This window comes from Dryobates pubescens, chromosome 9, assembly GCF_014839835.1.
Source record: "Dryobates pubescens isolate bDryPub1 chromosome 9, bDryPub1.pri, whole genome shotgun sequence".
NCBI lineage: Eukaryota > Metazoa > Chordata > Aves > Piciformes > Picidae > Dryobates > Dryobates pubescens.
In genome coordinates this window covers 15,494,132-15,519,163 of record NC_071620.1, presented here as the reverse complement: position 1 = coordinate 15,519,163, position 25,032 = coordinate 15,494,132, and the positions used below count along the sequence as shown (strand labels likewise).

The following is a 25,032-nucleotide window of genomic DNA, read 5'->3' as shown; positions in this document are numbered from 1 at the left end:
TAAAGCCAGACAAACCACCTGCCCCTGACTGCTAAGTCACCATCTAGGATTGACCCTTCTCCAGCCAGCCCCTGCAGAGCCATTTAGCTTCTTAAGGGCAGGATTCATGATAATGTGGAATGGATATTTCCTTTGGGAGTGTTGGAGTGTCTGTGTGTGCATATGGATGTGTCTAGCCGCTGTTTTTAAGGGTGGATCAAAAAAGGTGAAAAGGTGAATCTAATAAGCTTCTTCCTCTTGCTAGAATGGATCGCATCAAAGCCAGGCAGCAAAAATACAAAAAGGGTAAAGAGAGGATGCTAAGCATGACCCAGGACTCCTCAGAGGGGCCAGAGATTCGGAATGCTTCTGAAGAAGATGATGAAGGTACCGTTAGATTGTTTGTACCATAGTTAACAGCTGAGCACTGAGGACCTAATAGGGCTAATAGTTGGATAAGCCAGGAATTGTTCCTCAAAACTGGCAGCGTGTCACAAGGTTGTTAGTTGAATATCAGTTTGGAGCTTGATTCAGCCAAAAAAAACAGAAGGAATTTTTTTACTGAAGGAGGGCTTAGAAAAAATGGTTTCCTTGGAGGTTACTTTTGGTTAACTTCAGGCTGTTGGCAAAAAGCTGGATAGCAGCAGAGGTTTGTTTTGACCAAAGTCATTATCTATAAACCACAATGTTACAAACAGGTAGAATCCACGTTTTTCCAGCAACATTTTCTGAATGCTGTGAGGCATTTTCAGTCACTTGAAATGTTTGTATACTTTTAAATATTGTTTAAAACATGGGAACAGATAAAATGATACTGATCTAGTGTCCCATTTCTAGCACTTAACTCAAGACCAGCACTTAGTCGAGACCAGCACTTACTGGATTACATTTTTTTCAAGCCTGAAATGTAAGGGGAATTCAGAAGAGGGAAAATGTTTGCTGCCTGAAATTGCAGTCAGCTGGGTGTGTATATTTTAAAACACAATCCTGAGCTTTTTAGCTGGTTTGGAGTAAAATGCCGTTTTAACTGCTGCATAAACCAGAGTGCTTCTGCTTAGTGGCCATGCTTTTAATATTGAATGTGTTCAGTAGATCTGACATCTGATGTGCTCATGAAATTTTAGCTCTTTTGGAGAGAAATTTTTTAAATGATTAATCAGTGTAAGAAACATGTTTCTCATTTGTAAAAAAAAAAAATAATAATAATAAATTGTAAATTCTCTAATTTGTAAAATTAATATTTGAACATATTTTATTTTAGGAGAAGCAGACAAAGAGAAAGCCAAAGGCAAAAAAAAGCTGTGGTGGCGGCCTTGGGTTGATCATGCTTCCAGTAGGTTTTCTCAATCATCTTACCAATATGTGGATTTAACCCTTATATCCTTGACCAGAATGAAGGCATTCCCATGACCTGTTTGTTTTATGCCTGATTTTATGATTGTGACTTGATAGAAGACTTGGGTTTTTTCAGCAAATGATTTCTACTTCCAAATCTTCAAGGAGTGAGTTGAACTATGCTTTGATCTTCATTGTATTGGAAGCATAGAAAGCTCATGATACTCTAGGCATTCTAGGGAAATATCAGATCAGATGAAGATGTGTCAAAAAGTCTGGTTTGGCCTCAAAAGCCTCAACTCCCCCTCTGCTGTACACACAATATGTGTGAAGGTGAAGATTTGCCAATGCATTTTAAGATTTGTCATAATTTCTTTTTCATAGACACACATCATCCATCTTTTTTTTATGGTTTCTCAGTCATTCTGCTGTCAGCTGCAGCAATCTGAGTACCACAGGAAAGCAACAAAACTGTTCCCAGGATTAGACTGTGGAGTGCTCAGCTGAGTATTTCTGATTCCACTTCAGTGCAATGCTGATGCCAGTTGTTTTGTTATTTTCCTCTGTGTTATCAGAGAGCAAAAATATGTTCAGCCTCGTGCACAAGAAATTACCAACCTGGATCACTCCTAGCATTGTTGCATTATGATATTTTAATGTCTGTACCCCAATCCAGGCATGCAATGCATTTCTTCCCTACATTGTGGATTGGATAAACCAAGCAAACTGTGTGGACTGCATACTCAAATCGGGTATCTGTGATATACTTCAATTGGAACTTTGTTGAAGGAAGTCACATGAGCTATTTAATAACCACTGAAGATTTTAAACAATACACAAGTGTAAAGCAATGATCAGAGTTAATATGGATATCTATGTTGTGCCTGGTCATTTAGTTTATGAGTTACTCTAAGTAATAGGGGGAATGGAGCAAAACTAGAAGTGAGTTGGTTCAGACTGGATGTTAGGAAGAAGTTCTTCACCATGAGGGTGGTGAGACACTGGAACAGGTTGCCCAGGGAGGTGGTGGAAGTTCCATCCCTGGAGGTTTTTAAGGCCAGGCTGGATGTGGCAACCTGATCTAGTGTGAGCTGTCCCTGCCCATGGAATGGGGGGGTTAGAACTAGATGATCCTTGAGGTCCCTTCCAACCCTGACAATTCTATGATAATAATACTTTTACACATCTTCATAGAGTTTAATTTACCATTTATAACTCCAGCATATATGTATTTGCCCACTTAACAGGATGTCATATGCTTATTTCTATCAAGTCACAAATAAACTGTGCCTCTGTTTTGTTTTTCTAAAGGGCACACTGCCACTTTAGAGAGACCTATCCCTTTTCAAAAGTCTTAGCAAAAATAAACTTCTTGCCCTGTAGTTTCATTAAAACAGATCAAAACTATAATTTGCAAGTTTCTGCTGTTGAACTTCAAGTTATTGGGATTTTGAAGGAATGGGATAGGGTCTCTTGTTTATTCACCACTGGTTTTGTAGTAACTGCTCAAAGAGAGACACTGACTCTGGCTTTTATGTATTTCACCCTCATTATTTAATCTGCTGTGTGGCAACTTGCTTTTTGTTATTTAAACAGTAAGAATTCTTGAAATTATTTGCTGCAATAATGCAAAACCTTGTGGGAAACATCATAGACCCTGATCCTGCCAACAGAGGCTGCCTAGAACATGGCCCTGGGCAGTAGGTGTTCCAGAGGATGCAAACTAGGAATAGGCTGATATTCCCCATCTATCCATTTTGGAATACTGGGCTGTCACTGCAGCATTCTACTGTTCATCTTCATAAGTGGGCTTGTGTCTGTGGCTGTATAAATATTTATATTGAAGTTGCTCAAGCTTGAAGTTTTATGCCAATCCTGATGTTTAATTTAGATTTTTATTGTTACTTTTGCACCAATTGTAATAATCTTGTTATGCAGAGAGAGATACCTGATTTTGTGTATCATAGGAATTAAAGCACAATCATTGTATTTGGGTCTAAGTAGAGCAGATGGGAAACATCAGTGAGGATCTCCACATGGACAGGCACTCAGACTCTCCCTTTCAGGGAGATATGGTTCCTCCTGTGCTTGTGGATCACTTATGAAGCCCCCAAAGGTCAGCAGGAGTTAGGACCAGATGTTTTAAGATCCTCAGCTTCCCCTGGGCCACAGAGTGGATATGATGTAGTGCAAAAGGTAGTGCTCACAACTGTCCTGGGGAGCTTTTTCCCTCTGGGATTGCAAGCAGATAATGAGATTATGCTGACTTCTGCGTGACTCCCACCTCTGCCTCCTCCACCTCACCCCACAAGGAAAACCTTAAAGTCCTTTTTCTCAGTAGGAGAACATGCCATTTTGCAGCAGGAGAGGCGTGTCCAAACTTGAGTCTGTCCAGGAATGACCTTACTACTAATATTTTGTCTCTTTAGTAATCCCCGTAGGGATTCTTACTCCATTTTGCTGTGCATTATTGCCATTCAAGCTTTAGCTGTAAAAGAGACAGAACTGCTGTGTTATAGTGTCCCCTCAGACACATTTGAACCTAGAATTCTAGAGGGAGATCACTGTAGATTTGTCTAGGGGCTCAAAATCTGACCAGGTGCTACTCTGAGCCTGTGAGGAGCTGCACCACAGCAGAGGCTCCCCCTAGATGTCAGACCTTTTCCTGTTCTTCTTTGTGGACAACTTCTGTTCCTGACTGCAAGATAGCTTTTTATGAAGGGGAATTGCAGAATACTATATCTTAAAATACATTCATTTCTTTAATGCGTTTAAATGGATATTCTCAGAAGGCCCTGTACCAAATAATTCAGAATAGTAGAATAATTGCATTTGCTTTGTCCAAGACATTTCCAAATTTTCCATAAAATCATAAAATCTTTTTGGTTGGAAGAGAACTTTAAGATTATTATCAAGGTCAACCACTGACCTAGTACTGCCAACTCTACCATTATAACAAGTTCCTAAGTATCACCACATCTATGTGTCTTTTAAACCCCTCTAGAGAGGGTGACTGTGCTACTGTCCTGGGCTGCTTGGTTCAGGGCTTGACAGCCCTCTCAGGGATGATTTTTTTCCTAATAACCAACTTAAACCTCCCCTGCTTCAACATGAGGCCATGAGTCACATCACTTGTGACTTGTGAGAACAGACCCCACACACACACCTCACTCCAGCCTGCTTTCAGGTAGTCACATACCAAACAAACCTAGTACCCACAGCTTTTCCTCATAAGACCTGTTCTCCAGACCCTTCACCAGCTTCACTGACCTTCTTTGGATATGCTTCAGCACCTCAATAATGAGGAGCCCAAAACTGAATCCAGGATTTGAGATGTGGCCTCACCAGAGTACAGAGGGATGATCATTTCCCTAGTCCTGCTGGCCAGATGATTTCCAGTGTAAGCCAGGATGCTTGGCCTTGACCTCCATTCAGCAATCAAAGATGCTGAAGTGGACTCGGTCTCTTTGCAGGGTGTTCACTGATGTTAAAAATCATAGCTTGGCATAGGAGGGAAATTTTTAGTTAAAAAGATTATGATCCAGTAGACCAAATTTCACAGCCTTCTTGCCCTCAGGTTTCTGTGGTAGTTATGTGTGATCATCCTGTGTAGGAATCAAGGCACGATTGAAACAGAGCTACTGTTACTTTTCCAGCAACCTATAATGAGGGTTAAATACAATTTTCTGTAGAGATATGTATTGCTCCCTGTATCCAGATTGTGTGACTTTTCATCTCAGTAACTGTTCCTCTAAATATTTCAGCTTAAATGTGGAAATTGTTTCCCTGTTTTCACTGCTGAATGTAATGCTGTGATTTTGATTTTTCTCTTGCTCATGACCTTATTTTTCATTTCTTTTGTTGCCCTTCTTCATTCATGTAGGCCTGTTGCCACCTGAGAAACAAACAACAAACCAAAAAACAAAAAAGCATTGCTTCTGTTCAAGGATATAAGGCCAAGCTTATTCACTGTGCATCTTGACTGTATCAAGGCTTCAGAACCTTTCTGAATCCATGGGCAAAAAAAAATTTGAAACTCATTTGTGATCATTTTGGTAGAAGCCAAGTGATTTGTTTTAAACAAGCCAAGGTTTTCTATTGTCTCATCAAAGCTTAAATGTTTGAAGAAAGCACTTATACCATCCCATTCCATAGTTTAAAGGATGCCTCAGCATTTTAAAGAGAAGTTCTGTACTTTTTGTCCCTTGGCACTGTCTGTGTAAATTCATTTACTTGTCTGCTGGGCTGTCTTTTCACTCCCTCAAATAACCACCAGTTCCCAGTTAATGTAGACTTAACTGCCTTTTTTTTCTTTATAAGAACCTAGTGACTTGATATACTTCAAGCTTTTTCTTTTCTTCTCCTGGTGCTGTTTTCCTTGGTTCTTGTGTTGTTCTCATTCATGCCCAAAGTATTGCAGACTAACATCAAATAAATTGACTAAGACCTTTTCATCTCTTGCTTCTTCTCTGTTCCCACCACTCCTGGTTATGAGTTTTGACATGACTGACTGGCTGTTCATAGGCAATCTTGAGGAAGTTGAGAATTGAACTTTTCCAAAAAAAATAAGAAAATATTTTGTTTCACTTAGTGGTCAGAAGTGGAAATTATTATTTGTTTGAGACGGATAGTGAAGAGGAAGAAGAAGAGGAGAAAAAAGAAGAGGAAGAGCCTCGGAAAAAATCTGCATTTCAGGTACTTTTTGATGATTTGCTTTCTGTTGACATCTGAGAAAAACAAAGCAGGTAGTCTTCTCGTAACACAGACACGTGTTAAAGCAACCAGCACATCTAATGTAGACCTGGAAAGTATTAGAAATGCAATTTCTTGCCAATTTAAAAGGCACTGTTCTGTTTTAAGCAAAGCCAAATTCCTACAGGAACTTCATTCACTCATGCTTGAGGAAAACAAAAATACAAACCCAGAAGTTAAGAATCTGAGCTTTACTTTTTCTGAATTGCGATAAAGACAAATGGAGACACTGACTTGCCTCTGGCCCCGCTTTCTACATGCTTCAGTGCTTTTCTGGTTTGGAGTAGATCTTATTATTTCATGAAGAAATAAGTGGCTTCTCATGGAAAAGAATACATACTCAATAAATAATATTAAGGAAGAGGCTATTACAATGTTAAAAAGACAGCTCAGGCTTCCTAGCTGGGCAACTAGATAGGGACTGGTTGATGTTAGATAGCACCAGGTATGGAATCCGCTGGCTTAAATGAAGAACTGGGGTGAAGAAGTTAGTGAAATGCTTATACATTGCTTTAATCTTCATTAGATTAAAGTTTTGGTTGTGGAGGAAATACCACAGAATGTTTTCCAGTCTGTAACTTTAAAAGCTTAAGCAAAGGAGTAGCTGTTTGCAGTTGAATACTCAGATCAAGGTGCAGGCTCGCAGCACTACAGAACTAGCTCATTACTGAAAGCCCAGCCCAAGCAAGAGCAAGAAACTGCCTCCATGCTCTTCTCTGCCTTATGCCAACAGCTTTTAGAGCTTCCCAGATGACATTACTGAATTACAAGAAGAAATGTTTTATTCATTGCACTGATACCATGTGCCTGTAGTTTATATCTTTACATTACGTTGCCAACCAATTACATTTGTTAGAGTGCCTGTGTGGTAATGACACGGAGAGATTGATTTCCTGACATTAAGAAAGGCAAAACTGAATCTACATGAAAAATAACGTGCTAAATAAGTTTTATCTTCTACTATCTAGACTGATTTTTTGCTCTATTTTGTGTTTTAACTCACATAGGACCCTAAAAATGCCTCATGAATTTCTAGGTCATTTTTCTTTCTGGTTTCCATGCAGGTATAGAGGAAAGTTTGCATTCCTGTTACGGCTGATTTTTTTAAAAATGGGTGACAACATTTTGTTCAGATGTGCTGGTACCAAGCACTGAGATTTTAGAGAGTTCTAAACTTGAGGTCAGAAGCTAATAAGATTCTTTCATTTACTCTGGGTTATGGGTTTGGAGTTTTTTTCATTTGTTTCTTATTTTTTAAAGCTGAGTCCTGAAACGATTCATCTGAGGATGGAGGATCTGGGCTTTATTTCCAAACTTTGGTCAGATGTTCTGTAAAGGTGGACAGTTCTGCAATATAAGCAGCCTGAAGATGTTGTATGGCTTTATGTAAGAGAGGAGTTGTATAGAACAGAAAATAGGTTTTTGTTTGTGAAAAGCTTGTTCAACATTTAATCTTCAAGCCTTATTCACTTCCCATCCCCTTGCACATCTTAATAAAAATGCTGGCAATGTAAAGTTGTTCGTGCTAGAGCCTGCTAAAGAATTGGGTTTAGTTGCTGATTTTTCTCTTAGTGTGAGTTGTGGGCAGTAGTCACTTCAAGGGTTTAATTGGAGATTTTTATTTATTAGAGAATGCAGGCAGTTGAGAATCTTCTAACTGATATTGTATTGTGAGCATCACAAATGATCTTTGTTCATATTGGTGTCTATGAATCTAAATTCATTCTTAATATAATCCAGATGAAATCATTCTGTAGGTACCTGTTGATAATATTTTCTTGTTTTCTACTAACTGCTCTTGCTTTGTCCTTCTTTATAGAGAGCTATTGGGAAATTTGCTTCAGCCATTTTAGCCTTGCCAAAGTCTGTCATTAAACTACCCAAAACTATTCTTCAGTATTTAATCAAAGCAGGAAAGGTACTTGATGTTTTGTGAGTGACCCATCCCATAGCTCCTGTCCTCATCTGCATTTTTCCTCTTGCTTGGATGATTAATAAAAAAAATGACAGCCAAAGCTTCATTCCTAGTAAATGAGTAGCAACACTCCAAGTAAAAATATTTGATACTTTTGGAGTGTCAAGCCACAGGAAAAGTGTTTTTAAGTGCTCCCCTGGAGAGAAAATGCAGACCCAAATTCTCATTTTCTTGTGATATTGCTGTACAAGATGGTCATGTCAAGTTGCATGTATCTTATAGGCACCATGGTAACTGATCTCAGAAAGCTGGAAATGGTTTGTAAAACACACATTCTGCTCCAAACCTCCTTGCAGTTCTCTGCTGTTCTGGCCTTCATCACTATAAAGATATTTGTTCACAGAATATATCTGGTTGGAAGAGACCTCAAAGATCATCCAGTCCAACCCTTGACCCAGCACTGAAGGGTCAACACTAAGCAATGTTCCTAGGCGCCACATCCACATGCAGCGTGAACACCCCCAGGGATGGTGACTCCACCACAGTCCTGGGCAGACCGTTCCAATGAGAACCTTTTCAGTGAAGAGTTATTTTCTAATATGCAGCCTAAACCTCCCCTAGCACAGCTTGTAATCATTTCCTCTAGTCCTATTGGTTTCCTTCAAGAAGAAGAGGCTGGACCCGTCCTCGCTCCAACCTCCCTTCAGGCAGCTGTAGAGAGCAATGAGGTCTCCCTTCAGTCTCCTCTTCCTCCCTCAGCTCCCTCAGATGCTCCTCGTAGGCTGTGTGCTCCAGGCCCTTCACAAGCCTCATTGCCCTTCTCTGGACCTCTTCTCCAGCACCTCAATATCCTTCCTATAGTGAGACTTCCAGAACTGAACACAACATTTGAGGTGTGGCCTCTTCTGTCTTGGCCTCCTTGAATACAGTTAGCATTTCCTACTGTTGTATCGTTTTATACTCCATATATGACATAATATGTGTAAGGAGTGAGTATTAGATTGAGCATACCAGCTGCAGTACCTAAAAGATACAACATTTAAAGTTTGTCCATGGGTAAATACTTAAAGTAATAACTATCATATGTATGCACCCAGTCAGCTCTTACAAAACCCACTACATAAATTTATTAATGAAATTACCTCTCTTCATTCTAATCTTCTACCTTCTTCCAAGTCTGCCCTTTAGCTCTTAATTTTTTCACTCACACCCTGACTGTGGCTAGCATACAGTTTCTCAGCTAACTGTTCAATAACAGATATTGAACAGTTCTGATTTAGGCTGGATATAAGGAAGAAATTTTTTATGCCAAGGGTGGTGAAACACTGGTCCATGTTTCCCAGAGCAGATGCTCTATCCCTGCAACCATTCAAGGTCATGCTGGATGGGGCTCTGAGCAACCCAATCTAGTTGCAGATGTCCCTCCTGAGTGCAAGGGCAGTGGACTAGATGTCCTTTAAAGATCTCTTCCACCAAAACCAGCCTATGATTCTATGATTCACTAAGTAGTACAATATTACTTCAGTATCACTTCAACATTCCCTCATACCACCTTCATTAGAAGACACCTATTGCAGAGCAAAGAGGAACCAGTACCTCTGGTCAGACACATTTTCTCATGTAGTGCTTGTTTTGAACAAGTCACATATGAAAATAGATGTACAGACCTTGAGAGATTTGGTATGAACAAAGCATTTTTTTGCCCTTTAAATTAATTTAAAGTCAGTTTGACAGCTGTCAAAAAATTGAGTTAATGTTCCAAAGCAATTTGTGCATATGCATTTTAAAAATAGAAATAAACCAAGCAGAAGTGTGACCATTCCCTCCTATGAGGAGCAATCCCAGCTTCACTGAGATCCATGTGTGTTCCTGGCATTGCTTGCATGTTTGCCTTGTGAATTAAAAGAGCTGGTTTGTTACTGTGCTTTATTTTCACTCTCCTGCCTGCAGCCATGGCCTTCCCTGTCTCTGTTCCCAGCTATCGTTGTGTAGAAATAGAAAACAATGCAGTGCCAATTAAAGATGATCCCCATAAGAGGAACAAAAGTTCACCTTCTATCCTGAAGAGCTGTGGAGAAGATAGAGTCACATTTTATATGGTATAGTGGGGCGGGGGGGGGGGAAGATAGGAGTGTTACTGCTTTTTTTGGTAATCTTTCTTCACAGCCTGAGGGGTTTTTGTAGGTTTTTCTTTTCCTTTTCTTTTCACTGCTATAAAATTTGTAAATATTTTGAGCCAATTTCCGTGCTTCAGGTAGTCATACAGGTCAACAGACTGTTGATCTGAGTGAGTGCTGTGAGCAGGATTTATGGCCCCATAAAATCCCCTTGATACATCGGTAAGTATTACTGTCTTCATTTCCCAACTGGAAAAACAGTAGCAGCAGGATTCCTAAGTGACTTATCAGAAACACCAAAAGGAGACATTGTCAAAATCAGGATGAAATTTGATAAATTCCTGTCAACTGGGATACCCAGAGGGGGACAAAAATAGTACCTGCAGTATGAGAAATGTACAAGCAGAAATACTTGTACTGAGACATCACCACATCTTTGGATGCTGTACCTAGCTGATTCCAGCAACTTCTCTTGAAGTTTCCATCACTCTGCATTTTGCCTATAAAATGATAAAGTAGAAACATTGAATTAAATGGAGAGATTCAGGTGAAGTAGCCTGTATGCACAAGAGGGTATTAGTTCCCCAAGTTCAGAGCATGAATTTTTGTGGGTTCCAATGAAACTTGGTTCACCCACAAGTGTTTTCACATTCGGTATTTGCTTTTATGCTTGCAAAAATACCACATGAAAACTCAGCAGATCTGCAAGAGAGGTGTTTGATTTGGGATTCAAAAATATTTCCTTACCCCTGTAGATCTGAATGTGTTCACTCAAACTGTATAGTCCTGCTTGTGGCTTATTCTGTGGCTTGCTCTCAAAGCATGATGAGCCTTGAAATAAATGGGTTTGTTCCTTCCAGTTTGTTTATCAGGCCTGGATTACTGACCCTAAAACAGCTCTCCGGCAGAGGCGCAAAGAGAAGAAGAGCTTTGGCAAAGAGGAGAAGCGAAGGCGAAAAGGATCTGGGGATGGTAGGTAGACATTTGTGTTTGAAGAGAGATAATGTTGGCTAGAGCCGTGGTAGTGAAAGGCAGCTGAGCTTTAGAAGACAAGTTCTGGCTAGGAACTGGGAAAATGGCTTGCTGTCTCTCTATGCCCCATATGTTTACAAAGGCCTGTAGTGATAGGACAAGGGGAAATGGCTTCAAACTAGAGAAGAGCAGACTTAGATTGGATGTTAGGAACAAGGTCTTTACCATGAGGGTACTGGAACACAGGAGCAGGTTGGCCAGGGAGGTGGTTGTGGCCCCATCCCTGGAGATATTCAAAGTAAGGATTGACAGGGCTCTGGGCAGCCTGATCTAGTTGAGGATGTCCTTGCTGACTGTAGAGGGAGTTGGACTAAATGGCCTTTGGAGGTCCCTTCCAGCCCTGACCATTCTATGATTCTACACAATGCACATGGAGAAGATGCAATATGTATGTTTTCCATGGAGTTGCAAGACACTTGCCCAGAGCTTCTGCCAAACAGGAAGACTCAACACATTGCAGAAAACACCAAACATGTGAAAACAATTTGTGCAAGTCAAGTAGTTGCAAGAGAAAGACATAACACTGTAAAGGCATGACTTTGTAAAGTGAGTAACTTGGTAGCTAACAGCATTTCTCCAGAATACAGGAGTGTGCCAGGAGTTGGACCGGAATCAGGCAGGGACATTACCCTTCCACTCCCCCACCCCATAAAAAAGTTTATCTTACTGCCAGGTTTGGCTAAGGTTGCTCAAAGTCTCTCATTTTGATGATCCATCTGTATTCCCAGGGAAAGCTGTGCCCAGGACAGTCTTGTGTTTTGTATTGAGGAACTATTTCATAAGGAGGTTCCTGAAGAGCTGTAGTTCAAGTGAAGCTGTCTGGAAAATTCCATTAAACAGCCACATATTATTACTTTTTGCCACATTTCTTATATTGTTCCCTAAAGAAGCTTGAGTTGATACATGGGAATGAATATCAAGAAATGTTTTTCACTTTCCGTGCTGTACTCAATGAGTAATCCAAAGTTAAGTTCACAGTGAATTCAGCAAGTAGCAAAAGGAAAACAAGCCAATGTTCATAGGGTCTCACTGGCACTGTAGAATCATTGACGCCTCTAAAAAAACACACATTATAAGTAGTTCATGTCTCTTTAACTATTAATCCTTTTTTAAACAAGAAAACAGAAATACAGGAGCTGTTCTGGTGAGTATAGATGAGGAAGAAGGGCCCATTCAGGCTGAATCAGCTGGACTTTTCCTCCCTTTAACATATTCACCTGCCAAAAAGAGGGAGATTCATCATTTGACTGCTGTCACTGAAGTTGTAGCTGCTGTTGTTGGATATGAGATGGAAGGATAGTCATTAGTCCTGCCTGAGACTCTATGTCACTCTTCTGCCACAGGCCTCAATAAAAGCACATGGTGGTTTCAAACCACCTCTACCACTTCATTTCAACCTGAAGGTCCCATTCAATTAATTTGGGTTTGCTAGGTCAGGCAGCAGATCAGAGCACAGCAAAAGCTGATGTTGCTCAACTCTATGTAGTAAGAAAATGCCACCACAAATTCCAAGAGGGGTGTGGTCATCCATGAAGACCTTCACTGACAGGGGTGTCCCCTCACCTGACTCCATTAGAAGTGGAGATGTGCTTTCTGATGTTGGGTGAAGAACCATTCTCTACTGTTTAGTAACAGCATTTTCTAGCTCAAATATTACACCCATAATTCTATAGGTATAACCCTTATTCTCACTCATTGTTTTCAACAGGTGGTACTGATGCAGACTGTGAAGACAGTGAAGAGGAACCAGTCAAGAAGAAATCTGATGGACCAGGTATGAAGGCAGAAGGAGGGTACTGCAGTTGTGACTAGGGTCATTGCATAGAGACAGCCTTGCAATGATCCCAGACTTGCATAAAAGCTACAAAATCATCTCTCAACCTGTGTAGTGAGAACTTCCTAACTGCCTTCAGGTTTGCAAGTCCTGAGCATAGGAACTTCTGGTCCTGGGCTGTCAGCTGCTAACTTCATTCTCTGCATGAATGAGTAAACACATCTGCAAGCTCAGACTTGATCACTTTATATTTTACTGACAGAATTTACACCTTAGATTACATTTCATCCCAGGTTGCATACAGCCCTGTGTTAAAATAAATGTCTGAAATCTCATTATTAGCACAAAGACCTTGTGTCCTTTCAGTGTATTTTAGCAAGCTTGAGACAATACTTTTGTCTGGTGCTCACACATTCAGCAAGGTGCCATAGCCTCCTCTATAAAATGAGATTTTCCTAATCTTAAATGTTCTCATTCATCACCAGACTTCTTCCTACAAAAAAATGTAATAGATCATAAGTCAAAGCTGGGCTCTGTTTCTAGCTTGGCTAAAATAAGAAAACAGAATTTTCCTCCTAACTAAGTCTTCATTATGGCTTATCTTGAGTGAGACTTAAAATCTTAGATCTGTTTGGGTTGGTCCCGCCTTCCCTTAGTAAACAGGGACATCTTCAAGTAGAGCAGATTACTCAGAGCTCTGTCCAACCTGACCTGGAATGTTTCCTGGGTTGAGGCATCTACCACCTCTCTGGGCAACCTTGGGCAGTTTCACTATTTTCATTGTAAAACCATCTTTAAAAACAACTTTAAACCATCACCCCTTGTCCTGTCACAACAGGTCTGTCCCCGGATTTCTTGCAGGCCTCCTTTAAGTACTGAAAGGTCTCCCTGGAGCCATCTCTTTTCTGGGCTGAACAAGCCAAACTCTTTCAGTCTGTCCTCATGCCAGCGGTGCTTGAGACCTGGGACCATTGTGGTGGCCTCCTCTGGAGCCACTCCAACAGGTCCATGACTCTCCTGAGCTGCACCCAGTACTGCAGGTGGGGTCTCAGCAGAGCAGAGAAGAAGAGCAGAATCCACTCCCTCTGCCTGCTGTCCACACTGCTTTGGGTGCAGCTCAGGACATGATTGGATTCTGGGCTGGGAGCCTTCACTTTCAATATATTCAATGTCTTCTCCATCTAAAATTGGTTCCCACAGTTCCAGTTGGAATTATATCCCTGAGTGTGCCACAGGGTAGAAGATGTTTACAGGTTGCCCAAGGAGGTAGTTTGGGCCCCACCCCTGGAGATATTCAGGGTGAGACTCCACAGGGCTCTGGGCAGCCTAACCTAGTTGAGGATGCTCCTGCTTACTGCAGAGGGATTTGGACTAAATGACCTTTGGAAGTCCCTTCCAATCTGGACCATTCTCTGATTCTGTTATAATGATGTAACATTCCTCACAAGATCAGTGGTCTCAAATAAACAAGTTGTGTTGCTATGGAGGGGTTTTGGTGGGGGTTTGGGGTCCTGATTTATTTGTAACTTCCTGGTGATGCAGTTCCTTGTATTAAAACACTGAAGCAAATCACTCAACGACATCTCCAGGGGAGTACCGTTGGTGCTACACAGGAGTTAGGGAAAGAGAAGGTAGTTAATTTATATTGGAAACAGTCAATTGGAAGTGCTTTGTTGAAATACTTTGAACATTCCTGGGTAATTTTTTTTAAAGAAGAGTGTGGGCAAAACTAAATGGCAATTGTTAATGAAGCATTAGAATCTGTTACCCTTAGATGAAATCCTGTCTCACACTAAGAAGGCTTCTCTGCATTTGAGCCTTGAAGTTAGAATAAGTCTCTGCAGAAAATAAATGTTTGTTTCCCTTTTGGAAGATGTTTAGATGCAATCCACCCCCAAAAGATTATTTTTAAGAAGTTTGGAAGAGCAGCAAAGCTACCTACAACAGCATTAAAAATGTATGGTTCAATCACCTCCATCCCAGGGAGAAAAACGACCTTTCAGGTTAGCCTGGAAGAGCTTGGCAAAGTGCCTGTGGTGAGACTACACCATGCCAGCGGTGGTCATTAATAGAGATAATTTTAACCTGCGAGCTGCCAGTAGAAAGGAAGAATGTGGGTTAAAAAAGAACATTTATATGTTGTATATTTTTGTGCATGAGTGCCAGTTTTCTTTTAACCTGTTTGTAATATCATCTGGAATTCAAAGGAAAGGAATGCTCCTTTAAAGTAGAACCAGCCTTACAGTTAGTTCCCAGGGGCAAGGTTTCATTCGTTTCAAGACCTTCATGTTCAAATCTGTGTGAATAAAATTTGAGTATAGAAGCACAGAATGTTTTATGTTGGACATGACCTTTTAATATCATCTAGTCCAACCCTCCTTCAGTCAGCAGGGACCTTTTCAACTACATCAGCTTGCTCAGAGATGTGTCTACACTGACCTGGAATGTTTCCAGGGATGGGACATCTACTACCTCTCTAGGTTAGATAAATGATAAAACAGCTCCAATTCTAAATTACATTTTAAAAGCCTGAAAAGGGGACAAAATATGATTATAATATGACCAAGTGAAGTGGGATAAATGCTCCTACATTCAGAGATACCAGGCCAGTTCCATACCATTGCTCAGACATGCGGTGCCTACTACCATTTCAACATGCACTTTACAGGAATCTTCCACTAATGGCTTTTTTCCTCAGCTTGTTGCCACATGTATGTGCATACAACCCTGCCTGCACACCCAGAGGCACGTGTGTGTTCCTCCATAGGAAATCTGTTGCTTTATTATAGCTTCACCTTTGCAGGCTTTATGATCTTAAAGATCTTTTCCAACCAAAACAATTCTATGATTCTAGAAGGAGCAAACGTGTGCTCCACCAAGTTGTGCATGCCATCTTGTGGTACAGCTAAGAAGTGAGATTAAGGAGAGCATCATGCTTTAACTCATAGGTTGGCTTCTTAGTATCTACTCCAAACCATATGTGCTTGCATGGTAGATATAGACAGAGAGAAACATGCACAAATATAAGAGAGGTAAGGAGTTCAGCTCTGCACGCTGGCTGAGCAGAGGTGGAGATCACAGGAGCTGAGGGTGTAGAATAGCTCTCAGGAGATACCCAGGTCTGTGGGTTTCATTCTGCAGACCTGTGCACAGGGAGTCTCTCCAGAATCAAGGACTGTTTGTATGACTGGTGATTGCAGGGTGAGGGAGTTATGGGGTGGAAAAGGGATTCCAGATGATAAGCCTAGACATACAGGCAGGAAAATGGCCCAGACAGCCAAAAGGGCCTCCAGCCATCTTCAGAGATTTCTTACTATGACAGGGTTTTGCAGCCTGGATTATTATTTTTAGGAACAAAGCAAAAAGGGGGTGGGGGGGAAAGAGAGAGAATCTGACTCTGAGCAGATACAGAATGAAAGATGATTGTGCTCATTAACTCTATTGCTTTTGCTGTCCCTCAGATAACATCATCAAGAGGATATTTAATATCTTGAAGTTCACTTGGGTCCTTTTCCTGGCAACACTGGACAGTTTCACAGCCTGGCTTAATTCCATCTCCAGAGAGCACATCGATATCTCCACTGTGCTACGGATTGAGCGCTGTATGCTGACCAGGGAGATTAAGAAGGTAACACCTCTGGTCTTTTTCATTCTGCTAATGCCATTTCCAGCTCAGTGAAAAATGAAAAGTTGTCTTTTCAGATCACTGTGTTAAGGAGAAAACTTATGAAAGCCTCACTTACATGTGCATTTTAAAAATATGTCTGCGCTCTTCCATGGCTTTCTGCTTCGTATTTTTGAAATATAAACTGTTTTTTATAAATACAGAGAATCACAGAATTGTTAGGGCTGGAAGGGACCTTAAGGATCATCTAGTTCCAACCTCCCTGCCATGGACAGGGACACCTCACACTAGTTCAGATTGCTCAGAGCCCCATCCAGCCTGGCCTTGAAAACCTCTAGGGATGGGGCTTCTAGCACCTCCCTGGGCAACCTGTTCCAGTGTCTCACCACCCTCATGGGGAAGAACTTCTTCCTAACATCCATCCGAATGTACCCACTTCTAATTTTACTCCAATCCCCCTAGTCCAGTCACTATCTGACTATCCTAAAAAGTCCCTCACCAGCTTTCTTGAAGGCCCCCTTCAGATATTGGAAGGCCATAATTAGGTCTCCTCAGAGCCTTCTCTTCTTCAGACTGAACAACCCCAACACTCTCAGCCTGTCTCCATAGGAGAGGAGCTCTAGCCCTCTGATCATCCTTGTGGCCCTTCTTTGGACACATTCTAGCACCTCCAGATCTTTCTTGTAATAGGGGCTCCAGAACTGGATGTTCATTTATTTAAAATTAATTAATTAATAAAATAATTGATTTACTTGAGAGTGTTTCATTTGGAGAAGAGAGAGCTGAGGGGAGACCTTATTGCTCTCTACAGCCACCTTAAAGGAAGTTGTAGTGAAGTGGGCGTTGGTCTCTTTTCTCAAGTGACTAGCAATAGAACAAAAGGAAATGGCCTATAGTTGCACCAGGGGAGGTATAGGTTGAATATTAGGAAAAATTTCTTTACTGAAAGATTGGTGAGGCTTTGGAACAAGCTGCCTATAGAAGTGGTGGACATGGTACTTCGGGACAGGGGTTAGTGGTCATAGTAGTGTTAGGTTGAAGGTTTTACTAGAAGATCTTAACGGTCTTTTCCAACCTTAATGATTCTATGGTTATCTATGCACACACAAAAAGTAATTAAAAAAAAAATCATCCTTTGGTAAAACAATTTGGCTGAAACACTCTTGTGATAAAATGTGATTTGGAGGAGTGAGGATGGATTCAAGTGGAAAGGAGAAGGCATGGCATTGAAAGCAGCTCCAAAGCTACCTCAATCTGCATATTTCAGTCTCTTTGTAGACCTGCTAAAAATGACTGGAAACTTACATAATCTTCTTCACTTCTCAAGGAGATGTATGGTCCTCCACAAACTGGTTGCATTTTAATAAAACCCATTATTAGCAAAGATTTATGTTGATAGTGTAGCTGGAAATGTATCTGGATCTTCAAAATTCACATAGGTGATACCCTGAAGATGGATAAAACTCAATTCAAACCCAGTGGGTTTTTTTTAGATATGTCACAAACTACCCAACTATTCAGGAAACATGGCACAGAAGCCACATTTTTAGTTCTTTCCAGTTTTACTTACAAGCTTCAGACCATGATCCATTGGACTTGATGATCACGGAGGTCTCTTCCAACCTGGTTGATTCTATATGTGTGTGTGTGTGTGTGTGTGTGTGTGTGTGTGTGACAGATGAATAGGTCAAAAAGGTCAACACCACATTGTAGAATCATAGAATGGCTTAAGTTGGAAGGGACCTACTCCAACCTCCCCACCATGGGCATTAGTGCTCTTTGATAAAGCCTCAAACTGCCCAGCAACTGTTGATGTCTGCTAGCACCATAAACCAATGGGCTGGTTGCTCAGATGGAAGGTGAGAAACCTGCAGTTTAGTTATAGAATCATAGAAAGGTTTAGGTTGGACAGGACCTTTAAATGTCACCTAGTCCAAACCCCTACAGTCAGCAGGGATATCTTCAGCCAGATCAGGTCACTCAGATGCCTGTCCAGGGATGGAACATCTGCCAGCAAGTCAGAATGCAACTTCTACTATTAAAAGGAACTACTAGTGGGAGATTATATACTAGGAAGCTGTTTGTACAGTCCTTAACTGGTTCCTTGCCAAATGACAGAGGAAAGCAGTCCCTCAAAGAATATATCAGCCCCCTGCCATGTACCTCTAACTCTACTCTCTTCCACAGGGAAATGTTCCAACAAGGGAGAGCATCCATATGTACTACCAGAACCACATGATGAAACTTTCAAAGGAGTCAGGACTGGACTCCATTGATAAAAATCCTAGTCAAGCTTCTGGTTTGCAAGCATCTGAAAGGATGGATAGTTTAGATTCAGCAGCTTCTCGTGACAGTATCTCCAGGTATGGAATTAATTTTGTTTTGTGAAAGATGGTTCGTGCATTAGACATAATTTTAGATAATGTCTAAGTACTGATGAACTTTCTAATCAATACTGAATCCCCTTTTTGATTTATCCATTCCATTTTTACAGTGAAAACTTGGATCTTGATTATGATTCCTTTATAGTGGTGGACTCAGTTGTTGGCTTAACTCCTTTTCCTCCACATGACTACCCCACTGCTTTCTGGTTTCCCTGGAATTAGGATTCATTGACAGGGATTCTAATAATGTAAAAAGTAATGGGAAGGGGATGCTTTTGGGATACTGGTTTAGGAATTCAGGCATGGAGTTTGTGGAAGGGTGATTCATTACAAATATTTTGTCTTTGTTAAAGAAATTGTTGCCTGTTGCCCACAAATCACAACAGATTTTGCATGAAGAGAGATTCTGGATTCGAGAGAACAAAATCCACTTCTCACACAGGGCAAAGATCATCTGAGAAGCCTGATTTCATAACTGCTCTGATCACCAGCCAGCAGAGCTGCTCAGTTTGTGGCTCAAATACCCATACTAGTTCAGGAAAACCACCTTCATCATTCTTTACTGGAGGCAGCGATTGCCACCAAGTCCCTTGCCAAAACTACCTCACACTCCTGCTGCTCCATGCACTCAGAGGCACACACATCCACTTCCTTCTCTTACAGAGGCAGCCTGTTCCCACCCTGTCCTTGGTGCTTTTGACTTAGTTTAGAGACTGTAGAACTTACTCAACATGAGGGAGAGAAGTGAGAGTTTTGGAAATCCAGATGATTCATAATCCATTGTTCTGCTGTCTCCTGTTCTTCTCTGTAGTGTGGCAGTATCAGATGGTGTTTGATACTCCCAGCAAACTCAGTAGCTTCTGTGTACACTAAATTATGCTTAGATTTACTAATGACATATGGGTAGATGTTACCAGACTGAAAACAACGAGGACTTGTCTTCCTTTCTGCTGTTATTGAAAAGCAAATGTCAGAGAATGCCTGGGATTACTGCGCTTCAACAAACTATTCACAGATTGCTCCCCAGGGTGAGCACTGGCCTTGGAGAAGTTCACTCCAGTAAAAACACCAAACCCCAGCAAATCATTCCTGGTGGCCAGCTACCCAGCTAAGCAACACCTTTGTGTTTTGTCTCTAAGTTTTACAGGAGTCAGATGACATGAGAAAAATGTAGAGCCAAAGTCTATTACCAGCTCACTTGGAGCCACTTGGATGTCTGCAGGGCAGGATTTAACTCCACAAAGTTCAGTCTCACCTAAAAAATAATAATAATATCAGTCCTTCTTACGTGAAGTGGTTTATAGTCACACTGTTTACTGTCATTGTTGTACAACCATAGTGTCAGGGCTTAGGGCTCAACTGGCCACTAGACTAGTGACAGACACTATTAACCACACTCCCTTCTCAAAGGGAAGAGAAAGGAAGTAAGGGAGAGAGGGTTATTGACTGAAAAAGAAAACTAAACCAGCTGTAATTAAAATAATAACAGTAACATTAAACAAATAGACAAATAGATACAAACCAATATGGAACTCAACTCCCTGATGGCAGTGATGTCACTGTCATCACTGAAGCTGTGGACAGGCACTGGGAAGTTCCATACTGGACTCAGAGGCAGATAGGAACCAGATTCAGAAGCTGGATTCTGGAAATAAATTCAGAAACACACGGATGAGGATTGAAGGCAGAATAGACAGAGCCTTCCCCAGACACTGACCATAGAAGAAGAGGCTTGACCCTGGAGATCCCTCAGCTTAAGTCTGAAGAGGATGTCCTTGGGATTGAACCCCTTGTTGATCAGTTGAGGGTCACCTGTCCTGTCCACTCCTTCCTACAGGTGTCACCTCTGACTGACTTCACCCCAACATGGCACACAAGAGGTGGCAGTGCCCTTGGTGTGCACAGGAGCAAGTCTAAGCCAGAGCCTTTCTGCAGCCCTTGGCAGTAACTCTCCCCATCAGTGTCCTCACTGCTAGAAGCAGCCACTGGTTGTGCAAACCTGCCCTGAACTTCAGGAAGTTTTGGTACTGAGCAGAGACTGAGCTGAGAAGTCACAGCACTGACCAGAATTGATTCTGATCTAGCTCAAACCAGGACAATTATCAAGAACTTTAACTAGAAGCAAAGGGAAGCCAACTGCAAAACTAATGATAAAAATTAAATCTTGCAATTTCCATGTGTGAATTCTGTCTCTTCCATGAGGTGGTATCCAGGGTTGAGCTCCACCTGTCTTTTTTTCCTTTTTTCCCTCAGAATAACCACCCATTTGTCACCCTGCTTTAAGCATAATTAGGCATTAAAAAAAATCTCTTCTCAAACCCAGAGAATTCAATGATCCTGTGGAGCTGCTTTGCAACAGACGTTGTTGACTCTTTCACATGTCTTACTGTCATCTCTGTTTCCTCAGAAGATGTCACAGGACCTATCAACAAAGGATTAGCAAAGGCAATATCATGACTGATTAATCTCAGATTCTCTTTCTGGCAATCAAAAATCAAATATTCTTGCACTGGGAGTATTTACAAATTGTGCACATCTGCTGTAATACTAATAATGACCTGTAATTAGAGGAAGCAAAAATGAGTCTGTTGATTGGATGATAATGCCATCTGTTCCTTGGGGCACCCTTCCATGTCTCTTCCTGGGATGACCACATTCTTTATCAGCCTTTTTAGAAGTCATTTGGAAACTCTTTCTTTTTTTAATTGCCCAAACAAGAAGAAAGGGACATTTTACATTTCAAAATAATGATTTTCAGTACAATCAACTAATTAAACCTAAAGCATCCCTGTGATTGTGGACCTGGGATGGCAAATGGAAGACTTTGGGGGAGGAGCAGAGGCTTTCTAACCAGTATTCATAGAATCATAAAATCACAGAATCATAGAATGGTTTGGGTTGGAAGGGAGCTCTAGAAGTCATCTATTCCAAACCCCTCTGCAGTAAGCAGGGACTTCCACAACTAGATCAGGTTGCCCAGAGCCCTGTCAAACCTCATCTTGAATGTCTCCAGAGATGGGGTCCCAACCACCTCCCCGAGCAGCCTGTTCCAGTATTCCACTATCCTCATGGTAAAGAACTTGTTCCTAGCATCCAATCTAAATCTGCTCTTCTCTAGTTTGAAGCTGTTGCCCCTCATCCTATCATTCCAAGTCTTTGTAAAAAGTCCCTCTCCATCCTTCTTGTAGGCCCCCTTCAGGTACTGGAAGGCTGCTATTAGGTCTCCCTGGAGCCTTCTCCAGGCTGAACAACCCCAGCTCCTCAGGCTGTCCTCACAGCAGAGGTGCTCCAGCCCCCTGATAATTTTTGTGGCACTCTTCTGGACCCACTCCATAAGGTCCATGTCCTTCCTGTATTGAGGGCTCCAGAACTGGATGCAGTATTCTGGATATCCTTTGATTGCCCTGCTCAAAATTCTGTAGTGGACATTAGGTCTGTGGGTAATATTGGCAGACCTGGAAGTACGCAGGGCTGCAGAAACATAGAGGCCATGCCATCATAATAATATATATTCCTTAGTACTCTGGACAAGAGTTACTGTAGGTATCTGCTCAGTGCTCTAAACACTGGATTTCCAGACAGAACAACCCTCCTGATCAGTTGCAGGAACTGTAAAATTCTTATGAAGTTCAGGGCTGACCCTTGTTAATTAATAGAATGCTAGAATATTTGGGGTTGGAAAGGACATTTAAAAGTCACATAGTTCAATTCCCTTGCACTCAGCAGGGACATCAACTGGAGCAGGTTGCCCAGAGCCCTATCCAACCTGACCTGGGGTGTTTCCAGGGATGGGGCTTCTACCACCTCTCTGGGAAACCTGGGCCAATGTCTCAGTACCTTCAGTATAAATAAAATATTCTTTCCACCTAGTCTAAACCTCCCTCTTTTAGTTGAAACTGCTTGTGACTTTCAGCAACATGGTTGGGAACTTACTAAAACCACTTGGTTGCCTTTTGGGGGCTTTGCTTATGATGATGAAATAGCTACAAGATGCAGGTCCTAAGCCAGATTTCAGCATATCCAAGGTTTTATATCCAGATTGATTTCTATCAATCACAAATAAAGTTCTCAGTTCCCAGCTCTACCTGGGTTAGGTTTTAATAGGAGCTGCATGTGGGAGCCTCTGATCCACCTGAAAGAGTAAACATACTGGTGTGGTCAGGGCATTTATGGACAGCACTTTTCATGTGTGCTTCCCTCACCAGGTAGGAGAATAAGGCTTGAGGCAGGGAGTACTGGAGAAGTAACATTTGCCTTAGGAGAAAGGATGAAAGGAGTGTCCCAATCTGAGCTTTGAGCTAGGTCTGATTTAAGCGCATGAATGATTGGAAATGTTTGGAGTCTGGGACTGGAGTAATTCATAAAAGTAATGGCAGTCAGTAACTAGCCCATGCACAGGGGGAAAAAAAAAAAAAACACCCAAAAATTTGTAAGACACCCCTTAAACTAATAAACTCTCCAGGAAGGGTAAATTTGTTTAGTTAAAAGGAAGTCGTAAAGACATTTCCTTCTCACTGAGGATTAGAACACCACTGCTACATACACTCCCATTTGAAATGGACACCCAATCAACTTCATATAAAAAGAGCTTGAATTTGGGGCTTTTAATAAACATTTAATTTAAAATGACAAGTCTTTGAATGCTTTAAAGAACCTAATGCTTTTCAAGGTCTGCAAGGACAGAAATTTGTGAAGTAACTCAGGAAGATATGTGTGCATTGAGTTTATGTGATAATCAATGACTGAGTCAACACCAGCTTTGCCAAGTTCTCATTTCTTCCATGCTGGGAGCACACAAAGTATGTAGAAAATATAGAGACTGTTACAGCTATCATCTCATACACATCTCCTGACATTCAGGGATACAGAGCAGCTCCTCTGTCAAGAATTCTTCTAATGAGTCATCCTTCATTTAAAGCAGCTTTAAACCAAATTATTGCAGGGACTTCACCTGGATAAATATTATCTTTTTTTCCTATTTGGATTAGTAGGTGGGTTTACTTTTTTTCTGAGACCCAGGTCAGAACTTCACTGAGTATGAGCCAAGAGTGTGCCCAGGTGGCCTAGAAGGCAAACAGCATCCTGGCCTGTGTCAGCAACAGTGTGACCAGCAGGACTAGGTAAAAGATTGTTCCCCTGTACTCAACACCGGTGAGTCCACCCCTTGAGTACTGGGTTTAGTTTTGGGGTCCTCACTACAAGAAGGACATTGAGGTGCTGGAGCAGGTCCAGAGAAGGGCAATGAAGGTGGCAAAGGTTCTAGAGAACAGGTCTGGTGAGGAGCGGCTGAGGGAACTAGGGCTGTCTAGCCTGAAGAAAAGGAGACTGAGGGGAGACCTTCTTGATCTCTACCACTACCTGAAAGGAAGTTGGAGTGAGGTGCGACTTGATCTCTTCTCCCAGGTAATATGCAATAGGTCAAGAGGGGAGGTTTAGATTGGACATCAGGACAAAATTCCTTTACCAAAAGGTGAAGCCCTGTAACAGACTGCCCAGGACTGTGAAGTCACTGTTCTTGGAGGGATTTAAAAGCCATGTAGATGTGGTGCTGAGGGACATAGTTAAGTGGTGGACTTGGCTGTGCTGTGTTAATGGTTGGACTCAGTGATCTTCAAGGTCTCTTCCAACCAAAACAGTTCTATGATTCTATGTTTTGAAGGGCAGCTGGCATGTGTTTCTTCCATTGAAAATACATGAATGGGCATGTGCTACTTTGATTTCAACAGCTGCTCTGCTTAAGGCCCTTGGAAGGTTCCCTTTGAACTATATCTGCATTTAAAATATTTTGAAACCTCAGTAAGAGGTGTTACTGTTGAAAAGAATAAACTCAGCCCTCGAGATGTAAAATAGAACATGGATAACACTGTCACAAACAGACAAGAAAGCTCATCTGCAAAAATAGATTGTCTTCTTGCTGTCCCCAAAACTTCAGTGATAGTCCAACAACCTGGTTATACTCCATAGGTGTATGTGCAAAGGGAAGCCTCCTCTCTTAATTAGGAACACAGATCTCCAGCTGGTTTCCATGCTGCTGAATCAGGTCTTTAGGGTTGATCTCCTGGCCCTGTAGGGACACCAAAACCCTGCACCTTGCAGACAGCCCTCCAGCTTTTGTCTGT

General features: G+C 41.5%; 1 protein-coding gene across 2 annotated transcripts in view; it reads left to right on the top strand.

The window, feature by feature from the left end:
• The window catches only part of PIEZO2 (piezo type mechanosensitive ion channel component 2), a 338,300-nt gene that overhangs the window by 284,511 nt on the left and 28,757 nt on the right, over positions 1–25,032 (top strand). Inside the window, exons 32-39 of one of the 2 annotated variants that reach the window (XM_054164079.1) lie at positions 245–366; positions 1,241–1,312; positions 5,906–6,009; positions 7,886–7,984; positions 10,959–11,070; positions 12,839–12,904; positions 16,366–16,532; positions 18,717–18,892. In XM_054164079.1, coding sequence (XP_054020054.1) covers positions 245–366; positions 1,241–1,312; positions 5,906–6,009; positions 7,886–7,984; positions 10,959–11,070; positions 12,839–12,904; positions 16,366–16,532; positions 18,717–18,892 — 918 coding nt within the window. Of the gene's footprint in view, positions 1–244; positions 367–1,240; positions 1,313–5,905; positions 6,010–7,885; positions 7,985–10,958; positions 11,074–12,838; positions 12,905–16,365; positions 16,533–18,716; positions 18,893–25,032 lie in introns of both variants that reach the window. The other variant, XM_054164078.1, reaches the window with a different exon arrangement.